Here is a 20,486-nt window from a genome sequence, read left to right as displayed (position 1 = left end):
GTAAAAAGGGCACGGCGCTGAGCGCCAGGCTCGGTGCTGTGAAGATGAAAAGAAAGAATAAATAAGGGGGTGGGAGGTCCGCAGCGTCGGGGAGATGCCAACTCCTCGACGCGATCGCCCGGGCTCAGCCGCGGCGCTCATGCCAGCGCACCGAGGCCGACCGAGTTGCTCTTCGTGTTGGTGGCCAGGTAGATGTTGCGCAGGAACGCGGCGCCGACTAGCCACTCGTTTGCTTGGCCGACGTCGCCGGCGCTGATGGAGCTGATGCAGTCGCCCTTGAGGTTCTGCGAGTCGACGGGCAGGAACTTCATGTCGTTGGGCGTCATGGGCCACTCGCGCCCGCCGAAGCTGAACGTCACGGCGCCCGTCGTGGTGCAGGGGATCGTGTAGCCGCCCTGGCCGTCGGACTTGGCGCCGGGGATCGCGCGGTGCACGGCGTCGGCGTCGGCCTGCGGCGCCACGATGAGCGTGGTGCCCGTGTCGAGGATGGCCGTGCGGCCCTTGCTCAGGCTGGCAATCGTCTTGCCGCCAAACTTGACGCCGTCAAGCTTGATCTCCCAGAAGCCCTGCGTCGAGACGTTGGGCACCTCGACGAGCTGGCCCTTGAACTTGCTCGCGTCGACGCCGCCAAACGTCACCTCGCCGTCGTTGTTGCTATCCGCGGCGCGCGCGAGGTGGTAGCCCATCACGGGCGCCGAGACGAGGCGCGCGGCGTACAGCGCGTCGATGGGCGTCGGGCTGCGCGAGTTGGCCAGCTTCTGCTGCGCCAGGCCCATGAGGCCGTCGAACGGCACGCTCGGGTCGCTGAAGTCCGACGACTCCTTGTGCGCCAGGCCGATGGTGTGGTTCGACAGCTTGAGGCCGGCAATCATCAGGCGGTCCTGCGCCAGGATGCCCGAGACGCTGCCCGTGCCGTACGTGATGCTGAACGGCTTCTGGCTGCCGCGGAACGACGACGAGATCTTCTTGCCCAGGCGCTGGTGCTGGTCCGAGCAGTTGTCGCACGCCGTGCTCGGCACCCACGTGTCGGCGCTGCCCGAGTCGATGAGCAGGCGGAACGGCGTGCTGGCACTGCCGATCTGGACTGTGGCGACGTAGCCAACGTCGTTTGCCTCAATGTCCAGACCGAGCGAGTCCTTGGCCGTCGGCGCCTTGGCCTTCTGCACGCCGCCCGAGTTGGCCGCCGCCCACGCCGACTTCGGGAAGCCGCCGCTTCCGTCGGGCGTGGCCGCGGCCTTGTTCGACTTCTTCTTCGTCGCGTACGAGTGGGCCGACGTGCCCGTCTGCGCCGCGACGGGCGGCCCGATGAGCGTGGCCGAGGCCAGGTCCGGGTGCTCGTCGTTGAGCAGGCCGCCGAGCGCGCCGAGCAGGCGGCGCTCCGGCGTGCCCTGCTCCTTCTGCGGTATGACGACGCCGATGCGCCCGTGGCGGCCCGCCGCAAACGTGGCCGGCTGCGGGCTGCGCTTGTGGTGCGCGCGGCGCGACGGCGACGGCGAGCGCGGCATGGGATGCTCGTCCTCGGACGTGCCGGCGATCGGCAGCGAGCGGCGGCCCAGAGCAGCGGCACGACGACGCTGCTCCATGGCCGCGTGCATCGCCTCGTCCGACGGCGCATCGCGGGCCGTGATGCGGGCCACCTTCTTCACGGCGCTGTTCAGGTGGCGCTGCAGCACCTGGACACGGGAGTCAGCTGGCGGCTCGGCGCAGAGGGACGGCGTAGAGGCGACACAGCTGCTGCACCAGGCCGCACGCAGCAGATGCTGCACTGCTGCACACCAAGCACTGACTGCACCATACACCGCCCATCCAGCATCTGCTGCACCGCTGCACATCACACATCACTCACCACCCCCGAGTCGCCGCCGCGGCCCTCGACGTGCTTCAGCGAGAGCGTCACGCCGACGCCGTCCTCGAGCTCCTCGAGCGAGCCTCTGCGGCCGGGCGCCTTGATGGCAATGCCGATGCGCGGCGCCTTGTAGGGCGAGCGAGCCGCCAGGTGCGCCGAGGGGTGCGGTGCAGCAACTGGAGCGGCGCGCGCCGCGGGCAGCGCGTCGAGCGAGAGGACGAGCATGAGGAGGAGCAGCGAGAAGAAGGGCGTGCGGATGGCGATCATGCTGGGCAAGGGGCGAAGAGAAGGAGAGAGACGAGACTGGGCGACACGAGGCAGGCGAGAGCGGGCGATGCGGATGCGGAGGGAGGGATAAAAAAAGGGGAGCTGGAGGGCGAGCATGTCAGTCGACGATCTACGGGCGCCTGGCGGTGCGGCGTGGGCCATGCGTGCGCATGCTGGCGGCACTGCGGCATACTCACGACCGGCCTCGGAAGAATGGCAAAGGGGACGGGACGGGACGGGGGGCGCAGAGGGCCGGGCGGGAAGGGGCTCGCTTCGGAGGGAGAGGAAGGACGAACGGGCGAGAGCTCGGCGGACGCCGCGCGCGCCGGCGCTTATGAGGCGGGCGCGTGGCTGGCGCGCGGCGGGGCGGAGGGCCATGCAGCGCACGCGACCTCCGCCTCTCCTCGGCCGTGCCTCAGCCATGCCCATGCCCATGCCCATGCCCATGCCCATGCCCATGCCCATGCCCATGCCCATGCCCATGCCCATGCCCAGCCGGGCCAAGCACGGCACTCGCACTCGCTGCTCTCGCCTCGCCTCGGCCACCTGCCGCACTCGGCGCCGTGCCTCGCCCAAGGAAGGGCCGCGCGTATCCTCCAGGTACGTCCACGCGCCGCCGCAGAGGCTTGCGCTGCTCGCACGCTCAGCACACACTCCGCCCGCCGCAGGAGCACACTGGACGACACTCCGGCTGTCAGCGATTGCTCGTACCCTCTCGCACTTGCCGGCACGCAGCGGCGGGCGACACTGCGCGCAGGGCAGCGGCGGGCAGCGGGTGCGGCGTCCTGGCCGTGCGCGCCTCGCACGGCGCTGGCACGGCACCCGGCGGCGACGCAGCACAAAGTAGAGGTTCGTTGCGGGGAGCGCTCAGCAGCAGCTGGCCCGTCCTGCCTGTCCAAGGCATCTCGGCCGCCTCGGCAGCCTCTCGGCGGGCGGAGTGGCCGGGCCGCGAAGGGCAGGTGCGGCGCAGCGCAGGCGAACAGCCTCCGGGCCGCTCCTCCTCTGCTGCCCGCTCTGCACCTGCACCGAAGGCAGACGGACGCCAACAGCAAGGCGCTGACGCAGGCACGGCGGCCACAGGCGTCTCAAGGGCGCCGTGCAAAACAGCCCGAAGGGTGGGGTGAGGAGGCGCACCGGCAGCGGCAGCGCGAGCGGGCTGCGGCATATCGAGTGCGCTCGGAGGCAGCATCAGGTGCGCGGTGCGGTGCAGGAGCAGGGCAAGGCAGCGGCAGACAAGCATGCTTCCGCGCGGCCCTCGTTCGGCTGCTGCTGAGCTGCGGCTGAGCCTGCACACCGCTGCAGAGCACGCACGAGATCCGATGCGCTGCGTCAACGGCGCCGCCGCAGCGAGGACGGCGTCCAGCGGGCGGTGCGGCGCGCGGCGAGCGAGAGCAACACCTCGCGGCACCAACGCGTGGACGCGCGCGCCAGGTGTTGGTCTCGCGCCGTGGGACGCGCCTCGTCATCGCCGCCCACGGGGCACCGCCGCCGTCGCCATCTCGTGCTGCACTCGCGCCGCCGAGCCGATCAGCGCCAGATCCGCCCTGCTGCGGCCAACTTCCACCTTTGGCGTGCAGCGCTGCGACCTGCATGCAGTGACGCTGCGCTGATGCTGCACGCTGCGGTGACGCGTGCGGCGGCGGCGACGTGCCGCTGTACCTCGCTGCCGACGAGCTCGCTCCGCCGCCGACTCCGTCAATTGCCCGTGCTTTCGCAGGTGGGCAGCGCTGAGAGTTTGCGGCTCGTTGCTTGCCTTCTCGCTGCTCGGTTCGGAGGGCGCAGCACGTTCACCGCAAGCCGTGGGCGGTGACGGAGGGAGACAGGCGTGTGAGCCTGCCCGTCACTGCACCCTCGTGTTGCGCGCTGTCCGCCGTCGTCGGAGGAGGCGCTCGCTGCCTGCTGCTGCTGCCGGCCAAGCGGACGAGCATGACGTCGAGCGGGCCTCGCCCAGCCCCGCCGTGCCATCTCATCTCCGGCGCTCATGCCTCGGCGCTCGCCCTCGATGCGCCACGCCCATGTCCCGCACACATGCCGCAGTTCGACGATCCTTTCGGCAGGCGACACGCGGCACAATCGTCGGTGCTGCGCTGATTGTCCGTGTTCAGATCTCCTCGTCGGAGCCGGTCGGGGGCCCCATGGTTCGGCAGGCGAGGTAAGAATACCGCTGCGGCGCTTCGGCATGCCACTTCGCAATCGGCGGGCCGGCCGGCGGTGGCTTGCGTCGGCCCCGATGAGAGGCTTGTAGGCCGCAGCATGCCAGCACCAATGCAACACAACACACGGCGCCACACTTTGATGCTCGGCCCCACCAGCTCTCACACGTTCCTTGCAGGGGCAGAGTGGGCAGACAGCGCATGACATAGCTCAAGAGTCGCGGCAAGAGTGGTAGTATACAAAGAGCATCTGCGTCGAGCACTGCCGCCTCCAGGGTGAGAGGGCGGGGCGAAAGCCGCACGTCTAGCCGCCGGCCTTCCAGTAGGCAATGTCGCCGTCGATCATCTCGTAGAGCTTTCCTTTTTGCACGTACTTGCCCGCAGCCTTGACGGCGGACTCGGTGCCGTGCTCCTTCAGGTCGGCAAAGGCCTGCAGGACAGGGGTCAGCAGCTGCGGACCGCATACGTCTGCTCGCAGGTACGCACCATGATCTCGCCGCACACGAACTTGTTCTCAAAGTCCGTGTGGATGACACCGGCGGCCTGCGGCGCCTTGAGGCCGCGGCGGATCGACCACGCGCGCACCTCGTCGGGGCCGCAGGTGAAGTAGCGGATGAGGTCCAGGCCGTCGTAGCCGGCCTTTGTGATCTTGCTCATGGCGCCGGTGATGTTGTCACCGAGCTTCTTGAGCTCCTCGGCCTCGGCGTCGGGCCCGCCGAGGGCAAAGAGGCGCTCCTCGAGCGAGACGGAGAAGGGGATGAGCTGGTCGCCCGGGTTGTTCTCGTCGATCCACGCCTTGATCTTCGGCAGCCACTTGTTCTTGCGGCGCACGTAGTCGCGCTCCGACAGGTTCACGAGGTAGATGACGGGCTTGGCGGTGAGCAGCTTCATCTCGTTGAGCGTGTCGATCTATAGAACAGAATGCGTCAGCAGGCGGCCGGCGAGCAGGTGGCATGGCGCAGGCACAGCGGCGGCGGCGCTTCGAAGTCAGAGAGAATCTTTTTCTCATAAGGATTGATGGTCCCTCGACGAGCTGGGTTATTAGATTCGAGGGTCTCAAATAGCGCCCTCTTGTTCATCACTCGACGAAGCGCCGCCGCGAGCCTGCACGTCCTGGACGCGCGCACACTCACCTCCTTATTGCCCCACTCGCCCTTGCGCACGTCCTGGCTGTCCTCCTGCAGCATCTTGAGCGCCTTCTCCATCGTCGCCAGCTCCTCGTCGAGCTGCTTCTTCTTGAGGCCCGTGGCGCCGCGGCAGAGCTTCTTCTGTGCCTCGATGCTCTTCTCCACCCACTCAATGTCCTTGAGCCGCAGCTCGGTGCTGATGATCTCCATGTCGCGGATCGGGTTCACGTCGCCCTCGACGTGGATCACCTCGGCGTCGTCGAAGGCGCGGATGACCTGGAAGATGCCGTCGACGGAGCGCACGTTGGACAGGAAGGCGTTGCCCAGACCGGCGCCCGTCGAGGCACCGGCGGTGAGGCCGGCAATGTCGATGCACGTCAGGAATGCCGGCACCTGCGACTTGGGCTTGTACAGGTCGACGAGCCACAGGAAGCGCTCGTCGGGCACGGGCACGCGTGCCTCTTCCGGCTCGATGGTCGCTGTGGCGCTGCGTGAGCGCTGCTGCTGGACGCGCTAGACCGACACACACGCACCGTACGGGAAGTTGGCGCTCTTGCCCAGGTCGCACTTGGCGATGACGTTGAAGAGCGACGACTTGCCGACGTTGGGCAGGCCGACGATGCCCATCTTCAGGTTGTTGCTCGGGCGGCCGAGCTTGGCGCGCTCATTGGGCGCGAGCTTCTTGGGGGGCATCCTGGCGGAGGAGGCCTTCTTGGCGGGCGCGGCGGACGAGACGGAGAAGGCGCGACTGTGCGGCGGCGCAACGGAGACGACGAGGATGCGTGCGGAGTGGAGAGTGCTGCTGCTGCTGAGGGACGGTAGGCAGAGCATGGGCTGGTGGCAGGAAGGAGGGCCTCAGGTGCGGCTGCGAAGGGAGAAGAAAGGCGGCGCGCCGTGCGCTGGCTGCAGCGGGCACCACGTGGCGCAGGCAGGCGCGTGCGACGGCGGCGTTTGGCGCGCGGCTCAGGGACTTCTGCGCGTGGAGTGGAGGCCTCCGTCCCTGGCGCCGCCCTCCGGCCCCTGCGTCGCAGCGCCGGGCAACTCTTATTGAGAAAAGCGAAGCGAGCGTTTCTGCCTATCTGTGGCTCCAGACCTCTAACGGCGAGTGCAGGCCACGGCCGGCGACCAGCTGGCAGCGGCCGTGCCGCGCACCGCACCGCTGCCAACGTCGGCACGCAGCACAGGCGGAGGCCCGAGATCGTCCAGCGAGCTAAATCAGAGCTGGCGGAGTGCGCCGGCTGGCAGTAGCAGAGAGCTCGCCGTGCCGCTGACGTCGAGATGCCGAAACAGAGGAGCGCACCCAGCGCTGCGCAGTCTCTGATGCAACAACTGTGGCTGGCGAGAAAGGCGCCCTGCTGGATCGTCACGGCGTCTCGAGCAGGCACTCCTGCTCAGGGGCGTGGCGCCCATCTGCTGTGACGGTGCCCGCTCGCAGCCCGAGGTTCTGGACGCAAGCCTCGAACGCCTTGCTCGCCCCATTCTCACTCCGGAATCTGCAGCCTCTACTGCTGCTCGCCTGTTCTCTACCTGGAGCTGCCATCTGCAGCGAGCAGCTGCTGCTCGCCGCGGCCGGAGGCTTGACCTTGACAGGCGGAGATGATGAGCGTCGCCGCCGGGCGGCGCCTCTCTCGCTCGCGCGGACCGCCCTTCCACTCCGCGGCTGGGATGAGGCGCAGCATGACCGCGCTGTGCAGCGCATGGCAGCAAGAGAGCTCGCAAAACGAAAGGACCCCTCGCAGCGCAAGAGGCGCCTCGAGCCGGAGCGAAGGAGGCGCGCTGCTGCGCCGAGCCCTGGCCGGCTTGGCATGCGCCAAATTCGCGAGGGGCAGCGCCGCGCCGGCTGCCAGAACGGGCACGGCAGCGCGGTGCGCAAGGCAGGCTGCGTGCCGGCCGCTGCTTCTGCTGTGCTGCCGTGCGACGCTGCCGGCGCGCCCGATGTCTCTCGCTCGCGGCGCCGGCGCCCATCACGCGCCCAGCGCGCCTGCCGCGGCGGCGTCACGGACGTCCGAGGCGCCGCCCGCCGCCTGCGCGCTGCAGGGCTCGGCGGCGCCTGAAGCTGGCCCCTCTCGCCGCGCGCGCGTCTGCCGATGCTGTGCAGTTCGCAGCTCGTCGTCGTCGCCGTCGCCTTGGGTCTGCCTCCGCTCCTCCATCCTCTCTCTTTCCCTTCACTCCACCTCACACTCTCACCCACACGCCTCGTCCTCGCTCTTCTCTCTTCGCCGTTCCCTTCGCATCCGCGCATCTCGCTTGCCTCGTGCCGCACCGCCGCGCCGCGCTCTCAGCCCGGCACCAAACACGCGCCCCCCGCACTCGTCGCTCTCCTCTCAGCGCATCCTCGTCTTGCGCAGCGGCCGCCATGCGCTTCTCCACTGCCGCCGCCACGTCGGCCGCCGTGCTGCTCCTCAGCAGCACCCTTGTTGCCGCACAGCTGCCCGTCACATATACCGTCACCGCGCCCTCGGGAAAGTGAGTGGCGCCGCCGCGTGGGGTGCGCCAGAGGAGGGACACAGATGCGCGCGCTCTGCACACATGCGCCGCTCGATCGGCAGCAGGCGCGTCGCAGCTCTGCGCCGTCTCGAAGAGTGCCTGCTCCACGTGCCTGGGCGATCACGGGCTGCAGCGCACACGGCCCGCGTCCGACGGCCGGATGGACGCCGCGCACCCCTTGGCCCACTGCGGACAGACACGTAGCGCAGCTGCTGACGCTCCGCTCTTTTCTTAGTGAGGTCGTCTACACGGCCGTGGACGTCGACGGACAGTACACGAGCGAGTGAGTAGCCGGATGGTGCGATGGCTCGAGACAAGGGCATGAGAGGAACAGCTGCGCCAGAGGATCGTGTCAACGGCATGTCTCGTGGGAGAGACTTGCACAGCGCTGTGCAGGCGAGCGCGTACCTGCAGCGGAGAAGAGGAACCAGCGGTATCGCAGGAGGGTCGCACACGGTCGGCAGAGCATGCCTGCTTGCTGCAGAGATGGACGTAGCACCGGTGAGGCCTCAGCGCGTGCTGATGCCGTGCCTCTCTGCAGTCAACCAGTCTTGACGCAAGCGCCGGGTGCTGGCGGTGAGCTGCCCGCGACTTCCACCACCGCGCTGCTCGCTACGACAACAACTGCCCTCGCCGTCGTGCCCACAACAACACGGCGACTCACGACTGCTACGCCCACGACGACGGCCGTGGTTGGCGTGAGTGCGCTGGAGCGCCTGAGTAAAGAGCGTCGGCTGATCTTGGGCGTCGCCTACTCCGCAGGGTGCTGCGCTGGGTGGTGGTGGCGGAGCGGCGTCCAGCTTCGCGACGCTGCAGGTCATCAGCGGCTACACGCCGCCGGCGTCGTCGCGGTTGCCCGCGCCGCAGGTGGCCGCCGGCACGTCGGTGGCGCCGGCCGACATTCCGGGCTACAGCGAGGCACAGGCGGGCGGCGACAACCAGGCGTCGGGCAACATCGGCAGCGGCGCCGCTGGGCTGGCAGGGTCCAGCGTCGGCGCCTCGCTGTTCGCGCTCTGCGCTGCAGTCGGCGCCGCGGTCGCACTCGCCTGAGCCGGCCTTCTCTCGCGCGTCGGCAGCCGTGACGCCGCAAGCTCGCATTGCTTTGCCAGACGTGCTGTACCGCTCGTTATGACGCCCGCCGCCTGCCCAATCTCCGTCCCATCTGCGCCGTCCTCGCGACGAGCAGCACACATACTATCACTCATCTCTCGGCGTCCGCGTGCGGTCGCTTGTACATCGTAGCCTCTACACATTTCTCCACCACACACACCCGCTCGTGCGCCTCGTTCCGCACACCTCTCACGTACACGCCCCTCAGCTCTCGTCTCGCTCTTTTCATGCATACGTCCAACGCCCTCACTGTCTCGCCCGGCGTGCTATACTCCTTCACGCGAGCCGTGCTGCTGCTGTGGCGCGCTCGCTTCACACTGCTCGCCCGGCACAATGGACACAGATCTAGCGGCATGGCCAGAGAGAGGCCCGGTGTGTCATTGCGGCGAGGGCGGCATTAGCGGGCGGAGAGTAGCGTGTGGAGGAGCAGAACAGCGAGACGAGTTAGGAGTGCAGAGCCGGTGCGGTGCGGCCGGTGCTGCAAGCGACAGAAGAGACGCGGGACAGGGAACAGGCGGTTCAGATGCTCAGGAATCTGGTGAAGAGCGGTCAGCAGTCCGCTCGTCGCCGATGTACCAGGTCAGAGCGCACGCACCGGTCAAAGGCCTTGCGCAGCCCGGAGCGGCCGCCGAGCTTCAGCCGGCCACGCTCGTCACGACGGCCCTTGCCCGCGCCCGCGCATTCGTCGCGGATGCTGAGAGGTTCATCAGCTGTGCGCACTGCGGCCAACGATGGTGGCGCACTCACGCATTGATGCATCTGCGAAGCGTGGCCGGGACACCGTCAGCAACGCACATGCAGAAATCGATTCCGAGACTCACTCGAAGACGGCCACGATGAACGTGATGTCGACGGGCTCATGGCCGCGCTGACGAAAGTCCGAGCCCGCAGGGCGCAGGTCGAGGTGCAGCACGCCCTTGCACTCCTCCGGGTCGAACTCGGCCACTCTGCGGGCGCGTGCTGCATCAGAGTAGGGCTCAAAGCTGGCAGCCGCTTCACGCACTCGTAGCTGCCTCCAGAGTCCACTGTGAAAGCTTAGGTGTGAGCCTGTGGAGCGCTGCCGGAGGCAAGCGTACTCACTGACGACGATCCTCGGCTCCTGCGGCACACCCGTGACCACGTAGAACCAGCCATGCGGTCTGCAGTGCGGGTCAGTTCACCTGCGCTGCCGCGTTCGCTGACTCATGTGCTCACCCGACGAAGCGCCAGTTTGATGTCGTCATGTCGTCGTTCATCATGCGCGTCTTGCGGCCTGTGGCCACCTCGACGATGGTCCAGAGACTCTCGCGCGATCGCTTGTTCGAAGGCGCCGTGGGCACGACATCCCACACGTAGCTCTGAGTATGCCGCAATGAGCTCCGAGCTCCAAATGCTGTACTGCACGCGAGAGCACTCACGCCCGTCTTGCCCATGCCGATGCGGATCGGCGCCTCGTAGCGCTTCGACTCGGTGGCCCAGCACGGCCGTGCGCACTCGGCGCGCAGGATGATCTTGCCGTCGGCGTGCTCCGGCAGCGCGCCCTTGATCTGGTGCTTCAGCGCCGTGCTGCGCCGACCATCGGCGCCGTCCTCGTCGGCCTCGCTCTCGCTCTCCGAGGCACTCTCGGGCGCTGCGTACTTGTGGTAGAGCACGAGCGAGGCTGAAGCGCGCGGCGCCTCCTTGCTGCGCGCCGAGCTGCTCTTGGAGGTGCTTCGTTCGGCGTTGACGGCGGGATCTGAACAACCGTCAGTATCACTGTCGAGCTCTTCGTCTGGGCACGTACCGTCGATGGGCCAGTTGAGCTGCGCACAGGCTCGTCAGTGGCACGTTATCACGCCTCTTCGTCCTTGTACTCACCCGCAGCGCAAGCTGGTCGCGCAGCCTGTTGTGCCGCATCGGGCCCTCCTCCAGCCTGCTCTTCGCCTCCAGGCGCGCATCGCCGCCCGAGAACGGCGGCGGCATGGGTGCGTGCTCGACGCTCTCGGCGAACGTCACTTCGCGCACCGTGCGGCTCTGCGGCAGCGAGGCGGCGCTGCGCGACGGCGGCAGCAGGTGTGCCACCGAGTCTTCGGGCAGGCGCCGCGGCGAGTGCGCCGTCACCGACGATGCCAGCGTGCTGCGCGAGGCATTGGCGCCGCGCACCGTGCTGCTCTCGTCGCTCGTCGACAGCGCCAGGCTGTCGCGGCGCCGCTGCTCGCTCGAGGAGGAGGGCATGCGCGGCTTGCGGACGGGCGAAGAGCCGCTGCTGCGCAGGTTGCTGCTGCTGCGCAGATTGTTGCTGCTGCGCGAGATGACGAGCTTGCGCGGCGAGGTGCGCGAGGCGGCCGTGCTGAGGATGGGTTTAGGCGTGAAGTCGGGGATGCCGTAGTTGGACGAGAAGCTGGGCGCGGTCGAGGAGTTGATAGCAAGGTGCTCCATCTCGGAACGTCGCTGCATCGCAGATGAGGTGCCGCTGCCGCTGCCGCTGCTGATGACAAAGGGGATGAGGCTCGAGACACGGCGGTGATAGCGCGCAGCGGGCCGGCGGACGTCGGACGCAGCTCGAACGGGCATCCAGAGCGAGAGGCACGGAGCAGCTAAGGGACGGCGTGCAAGAGGCTAGCGCGTGGGAGTAGAGTCGAACGTGCTCATCACCTCTTCGACGGCGAGAAAGCACTCCACAGACCCCGCCGCCTCTCTCGCTGATGCCCTTGCTATCGCACGCGGCCAGGGAAAAAGCACCATGCGGTGCGCATCTCGTCAGCGATTTCAGGCGACACAGATTGCGCCCCTGATGCATCTCGGGCACTGATGCTGCCCTCCTGCGCTCGGAGCCGGTCTCCTCGAATCGATGCCCGTGTGACGGCGGAGAGGAGGCCGAGCGGGTCAAGGGGCGCCGCCGCGTTCCAGACGGAGCCGAGGCAGCCACACCGCCGGCGTGCAAGAGATTGTGCCGCCGCCCGATGTGTCAGGGGCGAGCCGAGAATCTGTGCCGAACTGTTCGCCGCCGGCCGCGGCCATGCGGTCTGCTGATGATGCTCATGGCCCGAGAGGCGCTCAGGGGGCGAGCCAGCCAGGCGCACGTGACGCACGCTACGGCGGCGGCGTCTTGATGAGGCGCGCCGGCGCCTGAGCTGGCCCCTGAGTGCAACACCCGCGCCAGATTGTCGTGCGAGAGCGACGGGCGGCTGCTCCCGCCGATCATCCCGAGGCTGTGCCATCACTGCGATAGCATCCTGATTGGCACAGCGAAAGCAGGCTGCGCCTGGTGGTGGTGGCCGCCGGACGCCAGCCGGCGTTGCTGTCAAGCTGCTCGCTGCGAGGCGGTGTTGGCGCGCGCATTGGGCGGGCATCGCATGGCGCGTGCGCCGCGCGCGCTTGGGGCCGTGCCGGACCGGGCCGTTGGGCACGCGCCGCACCGCACGCTGCGGCCTGCCTCCGCTCCACCACCACCACCGCAGTCCCGACTCCATGCGGCGCACATGAAGAAGTTCCTGCGCATCGACAGCCACGCGCCCGCCTCGCCCGCGCTGCCGCCGCCGCAGCCCGGCTCGCGCGGCGCCAGCCCCGGCGCCGGCACCTGGGACGCCGCCGCCGCCCCGCCCACGCACGCCGCCGGCGCCGGCTCGCGCGAGCGCACCGACTCGGGCAGCGCCAACAGCCTGCAGCCGCCGCCGCCGCTGCAGTCCACCTACGAGCCGTCGCTCAGCGGCGCCGCGTCGCTCAACTACTTCGACTACGCGCCCGCCGCCTCGTTGTACCCCGGCGGCAGCTCGCCGTTTCCCGCCGGCACGCCGTACGCCGCGGGCCCGGGCAGCGGCCTGGGCACCGCCGCCGCCGCGCCGCAGCGCGAGGCGGCGGCGCTGGAGCGCAGCGAGCTGCACCGCTCGCTCAAGAGCCTCGAGCAGCTGCTCGTCGCGTTCGACGAGTACCGCGACCTGGCGGCGCGCCTGGCCAAGTGCGAGCGCAAGCTGGGCAAGGCGTGCAAGGAGCTGGCGGTGGGCAAGGCGTTCGCCGAGGTGCCAGGTGAGTCGCGCAAATTCACAGAGCCACGCTGCGCGCTCTGACGCTTGTGCCAGTGCAAACGCTGCTCTCCTCGTCGTTCCTCTTCGACGCCGTGTCCGAGTCGTCGATCAAGCACGCCAAGCTGATCCAGCGCGAGTACGAGGCGCTCAATGAGCACTGCGCCAAGTACTTCAAGCGCGTCGCCAAGGAGGAGCGCGCGCACGACGAAGCGCTCGAGACGCTGGACTCCAAGGTCAAGAAGGCGCACGCAAGCCACGAGAAGAACGTCAAGCGCTCCGGCGGGCGCGCCATCGAGAGCCACGACCGCTACATTGCGGCCGTACAGGGCCTGACGGGCGAGATCAGCCGTGCAAAGGCGGCGCATGCGCTGTCAATCGGAGGGCGCAACGAGGCGACGAGCCTCGTCGTGGCTGCTGCGCTGGGCGGGCTTGCCGATGCCGAGTTCCGCCAGCTCTGCGAGGGCGTCCGTCGTGCGGGCGCGCATGTCGGGCGCGTCAACTCGTGGCTCAACCTGGCGATGCAAGAGGCGCTGCCGGCGGGTCAGCCTGCTGAGATTGGCGAGGAGGAGCTGGGCCGCGCAGCCATGCTGGCCATGGCTGAGATGCAGGCGCAGGCCAACGCGCAGGCGCGCGAAGCGGCTCTGCAGGCGGCGCGTGACCAGGCCCAGGCAGCGTGGACGGCTCAGCAACTCGGCTGGCTGCCTCCACAGCAGCAGCAGCAAGGAGCCTCCGGTGCGGGCCAGCAGCAACAAGCGCCGACGCAAGTGCAGGAGACGCAGACAGCGCCCGTGCAGCAGGCTGCGCAGACGTACGCCAGCGTGCCGCGCCAGGAGGTCGACAATGCTCCGCAGCCCTCGGCGCCCGTCTCGCCTGCAAAGGCGGCAGAGCCGACGCCGGCTGCTGTTTCCGCGCCAGCTCCGGCCCACACGCCCTCTCCTGCGCCTGCGCCTGCCATGGCCGCAGGTGAGCCTCCACCATCGTCGAGCTCGGCCACCTCTGCCAGCACGGTGGGCGCGCCTGCCGGTGCAGCCACCTCGCCGACGACGTCTCGACCATTCGGACCGCGCGCGCAGAAGAGCAACGATGTGCCCTCTACGTCGACGCCCGCGCCTGCTGCGCCGGCCGAGACAGCGCCCGCAGAGAAGAGCAGCATGGGCCGCGCGCGCGGCCTGCTCAACTTCCGGCGCAAGAGCAGCACCGGGCCAGCGCCCACGACGCCCGCAGACTCGGTCGACAGCGTCGCTGCGAAGAAGTCTGACGCACCGGATGGCGGAGCGCTGACACGCGTCGACACGAACGCCAGTGTTGCCAGTCGCGTGAGCCTGAAGACTAGCCCTGTCGCGGTGACGAATGCGTGGAGCGCGGCACAACAGAACGGGCATGCTCAGCGCGCCTCCAGTGGAGAAGAGGGCACCATCATCGACCGCCTCGAGCGACAGGCCGAGCCGAGCGAGCCGACGGGCCGCGGTGCACTGCCACAGGCACCCGACCCGACGTGGCGCTCAGGCTCCACGCGGCCGTCGACGTCTGACGAGCCGAACGGAACGCGCACTGGGGCTGCAAGCCGCGCGAACGAGGGCGCTGGCGTGCCGGATGGCTTCGGTGGCCTCGGCTTCCCGTCCAAGTCGCCAGCCACGAACGAAGCCGCCGAGACACCGCCGCTGGCGCGTCGCACGTCGCTCTGGGAACGCGAGCGTGAGCGGGAGCGCCATCTCGAGCGCGAGGCCGAGCTGCAGCGCCGACTCGGCGATGCCGAGGAGCGCATCCGCCGCGGACAGCGCGCCGGCGTCGCGCACCTGTACTCGCCGCCGGGCAGCGACGGCGGACAGAGCGCCAACGCCACGCCCACGAAGGGCTCGTCGTTCTCGCTCATGAACCGCGCCGGCGTGGGCGCGTTCCAGCCGATGCACGCCGATGCAGCACGCGCCGAGGAGCGTCCACGAGAGAGCTACGCGCCTGCCGTGGGCGGCAGCCGTCTCTCGGGCGTCAGCGTGAATCGCACGCTGAGCAGCGAGAGCGAGCGGAGCTTCGTGGCGCGTATGAAGGCGCGCTACCAGGAGGAGAAGGCGCGCGGTGAAGAGCCGGCGGCGGCAAGCGGCGGCTACCGGAGAGTCGTGAGTACGATGCGCTCTGCTTCGCGCTGCAGGTGTGCTGATCGCCTGCGTCGTACAGACCTCGCCACTGCCGCACGACATGCCCAAGAATACACGGCGCGTCTCCGACCTGGCCGGCAGCTACTCGGCGACGCAGGCCAGAGCAGCAGCCGCCTACGACGCCGGACCATACTACGAGCGCGAGCGCGATGGCGATACGGGCGGCTATGGCGCCGCTGCACGCCAGACTCGTCCGCCGATAGCCTCCAGCAGCGGCGCGCGCTACGCAGCCGACTCGGCGCCTGCGCGCGGCTCGGGTGCCGCGTACGGCGACGAGCGCTACGGCGTGCCGGACGAGTTCGGAGGCTCGATGCGCCGTGGTGCTGCTGCCGCCAACGGCGCCTGGGACGCGCACGAGGCGCCGCACTCGGACGTCTGTGGCTGCCAGCGCTGCAGCGCGCGCAACTACGGCACAGCTCCTCGGCAGGCGTCTCGTCCAGCCCTGAGCAACGCGCCGCCTCCTCCTCCACCTCGGCATCCCGCTGCCGCTGCCGCTGAACGTGCTGCCGCCGCACTGCGAGCGCCTGCGGACCCGCGTGGCGAGCAGACGCGGCGCCTCAGTGCACCCTACCCCTCTGCACATCGTGAGGAGCGCGAGCACCTCGAGGCGCCGTACGACTCGGCACCGGCAGCAAGGCCCGGCGCCTACCCGCGTCGCTCGTACGAAGATGCGCCCGAGCGGCGCGTGGCGTTCTCGCATGGCCCGCCGGAGCAGGTGCGTTGATGTCGACTCGGCATGACCCGAACGACCGCTTATGCGTCGCGCTCTCCATGCTCGCAGATCCGCTAGGCCTGCCTTCCTCTTTCATACCCGCCGCCCGCTTGCAACCCTTTACGACGCACGATCGACACGACTGGTCCCTACGCTATGCTCACCCAATGCATCTCTCCTTCTGGCGTCGGCCTGACCTGCGACGCTCAGGTATGCGTGACATTCTCGTGTCTCTACTTTTCTGCAGCAGGCGACGCAGCGTTAGGGACTCGCCGATGTGAGCGGAGACGCGCACCACTCACTCAGGCCCTTTGCCAGCCATGCCGGCATCTTCTTTTCCTTCTTTTCGCCCTCTGCGCTCTGCGGCGCTGGCCCACCAAGCGTTTGGCCTTGTGGTGGTGCAGTCGGCGTCTGTGCAAAGGACGGCGGCGCTGGCAGCTCTTCTGCGCTGGCGAGCAGCTCGGGCAGCAGCGGCGGTTCTGCGCTCGAAGCTGGCGAGGGCGGCGTGAGCAAGGCCTGATGCGGCTGCTCTGCACGCTGCACTCACCGTTCCACGCCTCGTTCTCCCACTTGACACACAGCACCGCCTGCGGCGCAAAGCCGAGCTCCAGCAGCGTCTTGCCGCGCAGCTTCGCGTCCTTTTCGGCGAACTCGCGGCGCGGCGGCGTCTGGTAGAGGACGAACTTGGCGCGCTGGGCTCGTGCGTCGTCGTTGACGCTCTGGCGCAGGAAGGAGTAGAGGGATGAAAGAGGCGCCGAGGCAGGGAAGAGCGCCTCGAGATGGTGGCGAGAGGGGAAACGGAGACGAATGCGCAGCTGCGGGCCACGGACATGTCAGCTCCAGAGCCTCGACGGTAGCGACAGGAGACAGCAGCCCGCCCACGCACCTGTGTCCACTCTTTCCGCGGCCCGTTACGCTTCAAGTCCTCCTTTTCGCGCATGGCGCGTGTCATGAGCGGCGCATCAGGCCCGCTGCGGCCGGCAAGAGCCCCGGCAAAGGCGGCGCGCAGCTCGCCCGAGCTGGGCGCCGGCGGCTCGGGCTGCGCGGCCAGGCGCTCGGACACTGGGCGTGGCGAAAGGTTAGCTGGCGGACTGGGCTAGGCGAGAGTAGGCCACGCACGAGAGGGCCCGGCGGTGCTGGGCGGCAGGTAGAGGTGCACGGCACTCCAGACGGGCAGCGGTGGAGCCGAGGAGGAGGCGCTGGCCGAGGCGGGCGCCGCAGTGGAGGCCGAGGCGCTGCTGGATGCCTCGGGCGCAGCGGGCACCTCGGCGGGCTGCGGCTGCGTCTCGGTGCTCATGCGGTGCTGATGAGGAGCGGCGGCGGTGGTGGTGGTTGCGCGGCAAGGCGTGCTGCGCATCGAGGTGTTGGTGTCGGCCACGCAAGCGCCGCACGGATCACGCGCCACGCCGTGCCAACTCAAGCTCCACCTCGAGTCGCCGTCATGCATGCGGCGCGCTGCCTTCTCACCACCATCTCTAGCCTGCGTCTCCACCATGGTGCGCCGCCTCTGCCACATGCTGCCACATGCATGCCGCATCACTGACACTGCACGCCAGGCAAAGGCATCGTCGAAGCGCATCGCCGCCTCCAACGCCGCCGCCCAGCGCACGCTGCGCGCCGGCTTCCTCGTCGCCAACGCCGTGCACCTGCTCCTCGTCTTTGGCCTGCGCCGCCGCACGCGGGCGACCAAGTCGGCGGCGGCAGCGTATGTCGGGTCCGAGATGCTGGCGCTCGGCCTCTGGTGGACGCTCGTGCGCATGGCGCGCGACGGCGACGACCTCGGCCAGGCGGGCCTGACGGCGTGAGTGCAAGGGCAGGACGGCGGGCCTGGCAAGGCCGGTAGAGGGCGTGGAAGCGATAGGCGAGAGGCACTGCGCTGCATGCGCATGCTCGACACCCGGACAGCGCTGTAGTCTTGCAGGCTTGCTGCGTAGCTTCTCTTTTCCGGGCCGACATCGCCGGACGAGCAGCGTTCTACGTCCTGGTGGCCGGTGGCAGCGACACCCCCGGCTCACACGCGTCCTGTCGCAGCTACATGTTCGACATCATCTACGTCACCTGGTTCGTGCACGTCTCGGCGGCCCTCTTCGGCGCCTGGTGCTGGTACTTCTGGCTGCTCGTGAGTCGAGCTGTCGAGGCGTCATAAGACGATGCTCAAGTGCGAGGCGATGCTGACCCTGTGCTCTGCAGATTCCGGCGTACGGCGGCTTCGTGCTCTACACGGTGAGAAGTGCTTCGCGGCGGACCTGCGCCAGTGGACTGACGCCAGCCTTCCTCTCGCAGAAGCTCCTCGTGCCCTTCGTCTTCCGCGGCGCCGACCCGCTGCGCTCGCTGCTCAACCTCGTGCCGGGCCTTGGCGGCGGAGCTGCTGGAGGCCGAGGCGCCGGCCCTGCACCGGCCGAAGCAGCCGCGCCGCAAGAGGCGCAGAGCAAGCGGCAGGCCAAGCTGCAGAAGCGCGCCGAGAAGGGCGACCCGCGCATCGTCAGACGCTAGGTCTGCACGGCGAAAGGAGAAAGGCAATGCTTGCGCAAAACACAGATGGGAATTGCACGTGCGCTCGCCTCGTGACACATGGTGGCCTCTCAGATGATGCCCTGCCGCTTGAGCAGCTCGTATGTCTTCTTCGTGTACGTCTGCAGAGCGCGAGAGCATCAGCACGCGCAGGCAGAGAGGACTGGCCGAAAGCAGGCGAGCAAGGGCGTTACTCACATTCCCGTGCTCGTCCTCGACCTCCTCGGCATCGCCCTCGGCCTCGGCCACCTGCTTGCCCTGCCGCTTCAGCTTCTCGGCCACTGCAGTCGCGAGACACGTGTCAGTCGATGGACAAGCCAGTGATGCGCTCTTTGCGCCGACTCACGCGCAAGGGCATCCTCGATCTTGGTGATCTCGTGGAAGTGCTTGGTGTTCGGCAGGCCCAGCGCCCGCATGCCAAACGCATGCCGCGACTCGGAGAAGTGGCGCTCAAAGTTCTTGCTGCGGAGGCGTACCCTGCGTCAGCGCGGTCATAGGCGACCCGGGTCGAGAGCGAGACTCACCGGCCCTGGTAGACAAAGTCACTACAGATCTCGCAGCGATACTCGACGCCCAAGCCGTGCAGCTTGTACAGCCAGTACGGAATGGGCTTGCCGTCCCAGCCGAGCGGCAGCTTCAGCGGGTTGTAGATCCGCTCGTCGTCATCGTCGTCATCGTCGGCCGCCGCGCCGCGCGCCTCGTCGTCACGCGCCTCGTTTGCGCCCGCAGCGTCGCCGTCCAGCCCAGCAGCAGCCAGGGCCTCTGCCTGCCGCTCCTTGTCCGTCAGCGCAGCCTTGCGCTCCACGTTGGCGCGCGTCTCAGACAGCACTTCTGCCAGCTCTTGCCGCAGCGCCGCCAGCAGCACCTCGGCGCGCGCCAGCGCCTTGCTGCGTGCCAGCCGCTTGGCCGCCTCGAGCTCTGCTGCGGCGCTCGACTGCGCCTCTGATGTCGAGGCGCCGCCGGATCCTGATGCCGCTGCGCTGCTGCCGCCAGCGGCTAGCCGGGCTGCGGCTTTTTGGTGCTTTGCGCCCGAGAGATGGCCGTCGTACACGGTCTGCTTGGCGAATGTCCGCTTGCCTGCGCGAGATGAAATGAGCGTCTCCTGCGACGCCATGGCAGGCCCACTCGGTGCTTCGCCACTGCTGCCAACTCACAGGCCTCGCACCAAACGCCCTCCTTGGCTCCACTCTCCTCGCCTGCCGGCGCCGCTGCCGCACTCTTGCCCCACACGCTCTCGCCCCAGTCCTCCCAGCCGGGCACGGCGCGCTGCTCCCACGTCTCCTCGAAGTCGGCCAGCGCGCTGAGCTCGAGGTAGTCGACGTCTGCGAGCGGCCGCGTGTTGCGCAGGAACGAGAGGAGGTAGAGGTTCAGGTCGTCCAGATACCTGGTAGGAATGTCAGCATACCAGTCACGCGTAGCGTGCGGTGCCACGCACTTCTTGTAGCTCTCGCTGCGCTTCGTCTCGTGCGGCACGGAGGCAGCCGACGATGCCGCGGCCAGCTCAGCGAGGAAGCGCAGGTAGGGCATGCGGCGCACGCCCTTGAGGTTGATGAAGCGCGTGTGGTGCGTGGCGAGGTCGAGGAAGCGGCCGCCGGCCTCCTCGCCCGAGAAGAGGCGGTCCACCTCGTCGAGCACGCCGGGCACGGGCGCCGGCGGCGGCGGCACGCTGAAGGCGTCGGGCGCCGCGCCAGGGTACTTGGCGTGGTAGGCGCGCAGTGCGGCGAGGCGCTCGTAGAAGCCGCCGAGGTCGGCGCCGCCGTCGTCGATGCGCGCCAGCTCGGCGCGGCGCACGCCGTCGGCATCGGCGTAGAGCGCGGCGAGGGCGGCGTGGCGCGCGGTGAGGGCGTCGAGCAGCGACGAGGCGCGGTGGGCGCGGCGCAGCGCCTCGCGGTGCGTGCTGCCGGCGGCGAGGAGCGTGTCGACGAGGGCGGACTCGAGGCGCTCGGCCTCCTCGTGCGTGGCGCGGTGGGCCTCGAGGGGCGACGTGTCGGCCATGATGGAGGGTGAGGGTGCGAAGGACGGAGGCCAGGCGCGCACAGGCGGCGGCCGACCTCGAGAGCCATGCGCGCGCGTCTTGCTTAGTCAGCCACGCGCTGCTCCCACGCACAAGCACGCGTTGGGCTCGTGTTGCTGCTGC

At 68.9% G+C, this 20,486-nt stretch overlaps 11 protein-coding genes across 11 annotated transcripts; 3 read left to right on the top strand and 8 right to left on the bottom strand.

The window, feature by feature from the left end:
* Window positions 1-71: 71 nt before the first annotated feature.
* On the bottom strand, window positions 72-1,936 carry FA09DRAFT_329718 (acid protease). The gene has a single exon (XM_025742292.1). It carries the CDS (start codon window positions 1,830-1,832, stop codon window positions 138-140), a length of 1,695 nt encoding a protein of 564 aa, XP_025598361.1. The 5' UTR covers window positions 1,833-1,936; the 3' UTR covers window positions 72-137.
* A 1,949-nt stretch (window positions 1,937-3,885) lies between these two features.
* FA09DRAFT_329717 (hypothetical protein) lies at window positions 3,886-4,157 on the bottom strand. The gene has a single exon (XM_025742291.1). It carries the CDS (start codon window positions 4,081-4,083, stop codon window positions 3,901-3,903), a length of 183 nt encoding a protein of 60 aa, XP_025598360.1. The 5' UTR covers window positions 4,084-4,157; the 3' UTR covers window positions 3,886-3,900.
* Window positions 4,158-4,570: 413 nt separating this feature from the next.
* FA09DRAFT_297232 (hypothetical protein) lies at window positions 4,571-6,086 on the bottom strand (the record flags this gene model as incomplete). The annotated part of the gene is made up of 4 exons (XM_025740200.1): window positions 4,571-4,696; window positions 4,753-5,175; window positions 5,400-5,872; window positions 5,927-6,086. The coding sequence occupies 4 exons, from the start codon at window positions 6,084-6,086 to the stop codon at window positions 4,571-4,573; spliced, it is 1,182 nt and encodes a 393-aa protein (XP_025598359.1).
* Window positions 6,087-8,215: 2,129 nt separating this feature from the next.
* On the top strand, window positions 8,216-9,142 carry FA09DRAFT_16365 (hypothetical protein). The gene has a single exon (XM_025739254.1). The coding sequence runs from the start codon at window positions 8,348-8,350 to the stop codon at window positions 8,960-8,962; it is 615 nt and encodes a 204-aa protein (XP_025598358.1). The 5' UTR covers window positions 8,216-8,347; the 3' UTR covers window positions 8,963-9,142.
* FA09DRAFT_16364 (hypothetical protein) lies at window positions 9,143-10,492 on the bottom strand. Its single transcript, XM_025739253.1, has 8 exons — window positions 10,388-10,492; window positions 10,185-10,327; window positions 10,071-10,129; window positions 9,994-10,015; window positions 9,812-9,937; window positions 9,738-9,749; window positions 9,586-9,684; window positions 9,143-9,525 (listed from the first exon to the last, which is right to left on the bottom strand). The coding sequence occupies exons 1-8, from the start codon at window positions 10,400-10,402 to the stop codon at window positions 9,510-9,512; spliced, it is 492 nt and encodes a 163-aa protein (XP_025598357.1). The 5' UTR covers window positions 10,403-10,492; the 3' UTR covers window positions 9,143-9,509.
* FA09DRAFT_16407 (hypothetical protein) lies at window positions 10,446-11,719 on the bottom strand. Its single transcript, XM_025739256.1, has one exon. It carries the CDS (start codon window positions 11,520-11,522, stop codon window positions 10,722-10,724), a length of 801 nt encoding a protein of 266 aa, XP_025598356.1. The 5' UTR covers window positions 11,523-11,719; the 3' UTR covers window positions 10,446-10,721.
* Window positions 11,720-12,537: 818 nt separating this feature from the next.
* Window positions 12,538-13,464, bottom strand: FA09DRAFT_16346 (hypothetical protein). The gene has a single exon (XM_025739250.1). It carries the CDS (start codon window positions 13,336-13,338, stop codon window positions 12,685-12,687), a length of 654 nt encoding a protein of 217 aa, XP_025598355.1. The 5' UTR covers window positions 13,339-13,464; the 3' UTR covers window positions 12,538-12,684.
* Window positions 13,310-15,847, top strand: FA09DRAFT_16341 (hypothetical protein). The gene has a single exon (XM_025739249.1). It carries the CDS (start codon window positions 13,492-13,494, stop codon window positions 15,622-15,624), a length of 2,133 nt encoding a protein of 710 aa, XP_025598354.1. The 5' UTR covers window positions 13,310-13,491; the 3' UTR covers window positions 15,625-15,847.
* Window positions 15,848-15,923: 76 nt separating this feature from the next.
* FA09DRAFT_329715 (hypothetical protein) lies at window positions 15,924-17,152 on the bottom strand. The gene is made up of 5 exons (XM_025742290.1): window positions 16,958-17,152; window positions 16,725-16,900; window positions 16,386-16,653; window positions 16,141-16,329; window positions 15,924-16,079 (listed from the first exon to the last, which is right to left on the bottom strand). Exons 1-5 carry the CDS (start codon window positions 17,133-17,135, stop codon window positions 16,072-16,074), a joined length of 819 nt encoding a protein of 272 aa, XP_025598353.1. The 5' UTR covers window positions 17,136-17,152; the 3' UTR covers window positions 15,924-16,071.
* A 147-nt stretch (window positions 17,153-17,299) lies between these two features.
* On the top strand, window positions 17,300-18,442 carry FA09DRAFT_329713 (hypothetical protein). The gene is made up of 5 exons (XM_025742289.1): window positions 17,300-17,334; window positions 17,395-17,639; window positions 17,870-17,957; window positions 18,029-18,061; window positions 18,122-18,442. The coding sequence occupies exons 1-5, from the start codon at window positions 17,332-17,334 to the stop codon at window positions 18,329-18,331; spliced, it is 579 nt and encodes a 192-aa protein (XP_025598352.1). The 5' UTR covers window positions 17,300-17,331; the 3' UTR covers window positions 18,332-18,442.
* FA09DRAFT_329711 (hypothetical protein) lies at window positions 18,360-20,353 on the bottom strand. The gene is made up of 6 exons (XM_025742288.1): window positions 19,785-20,353; window positions 19,504-19,733; window positions 18,874-19,426; window positions 18,696-18,811; window positions 18,548-18,630; window positions 18,360-18,471 (listed from the first exon to the last, which is right to left on the bottom strand). Exons 1-6 carry the CDS (start codon window positions 20,342-20,344, stop codon window positions 18,421-18,423), a joined length of 1,593 nt encoding a protein of 530 aa, XP_025598351.1. The 5' UTR covers window positions 20,345-20,353; the 3' UTR covers window positions 18,360-18,420.
* Between the last annotated feature and the right edge of the window lie 133 nt (window positions 20,354-20,486).

The sequence above is a fragment of the Tilletiopsis washingtonensis genome, assembly GCF_003144115.1.
Source record: "Tilletiopsis washingtonensis strain MCA 4186 unplaced genomic scaffold FA09scaffold_10, whole genome shotgun sequence".
NCBI lineage: Eukaryota > Fungi > Basidiomycota > Exobasidiomycetes > Entylomatales > Tilletiopsis > Tilletiopsis washingtonensis.
Note: the sequence above shows the minus strand (reverse complement) of the source record. Positions and strands in the feature narration are given on the sequence as shown.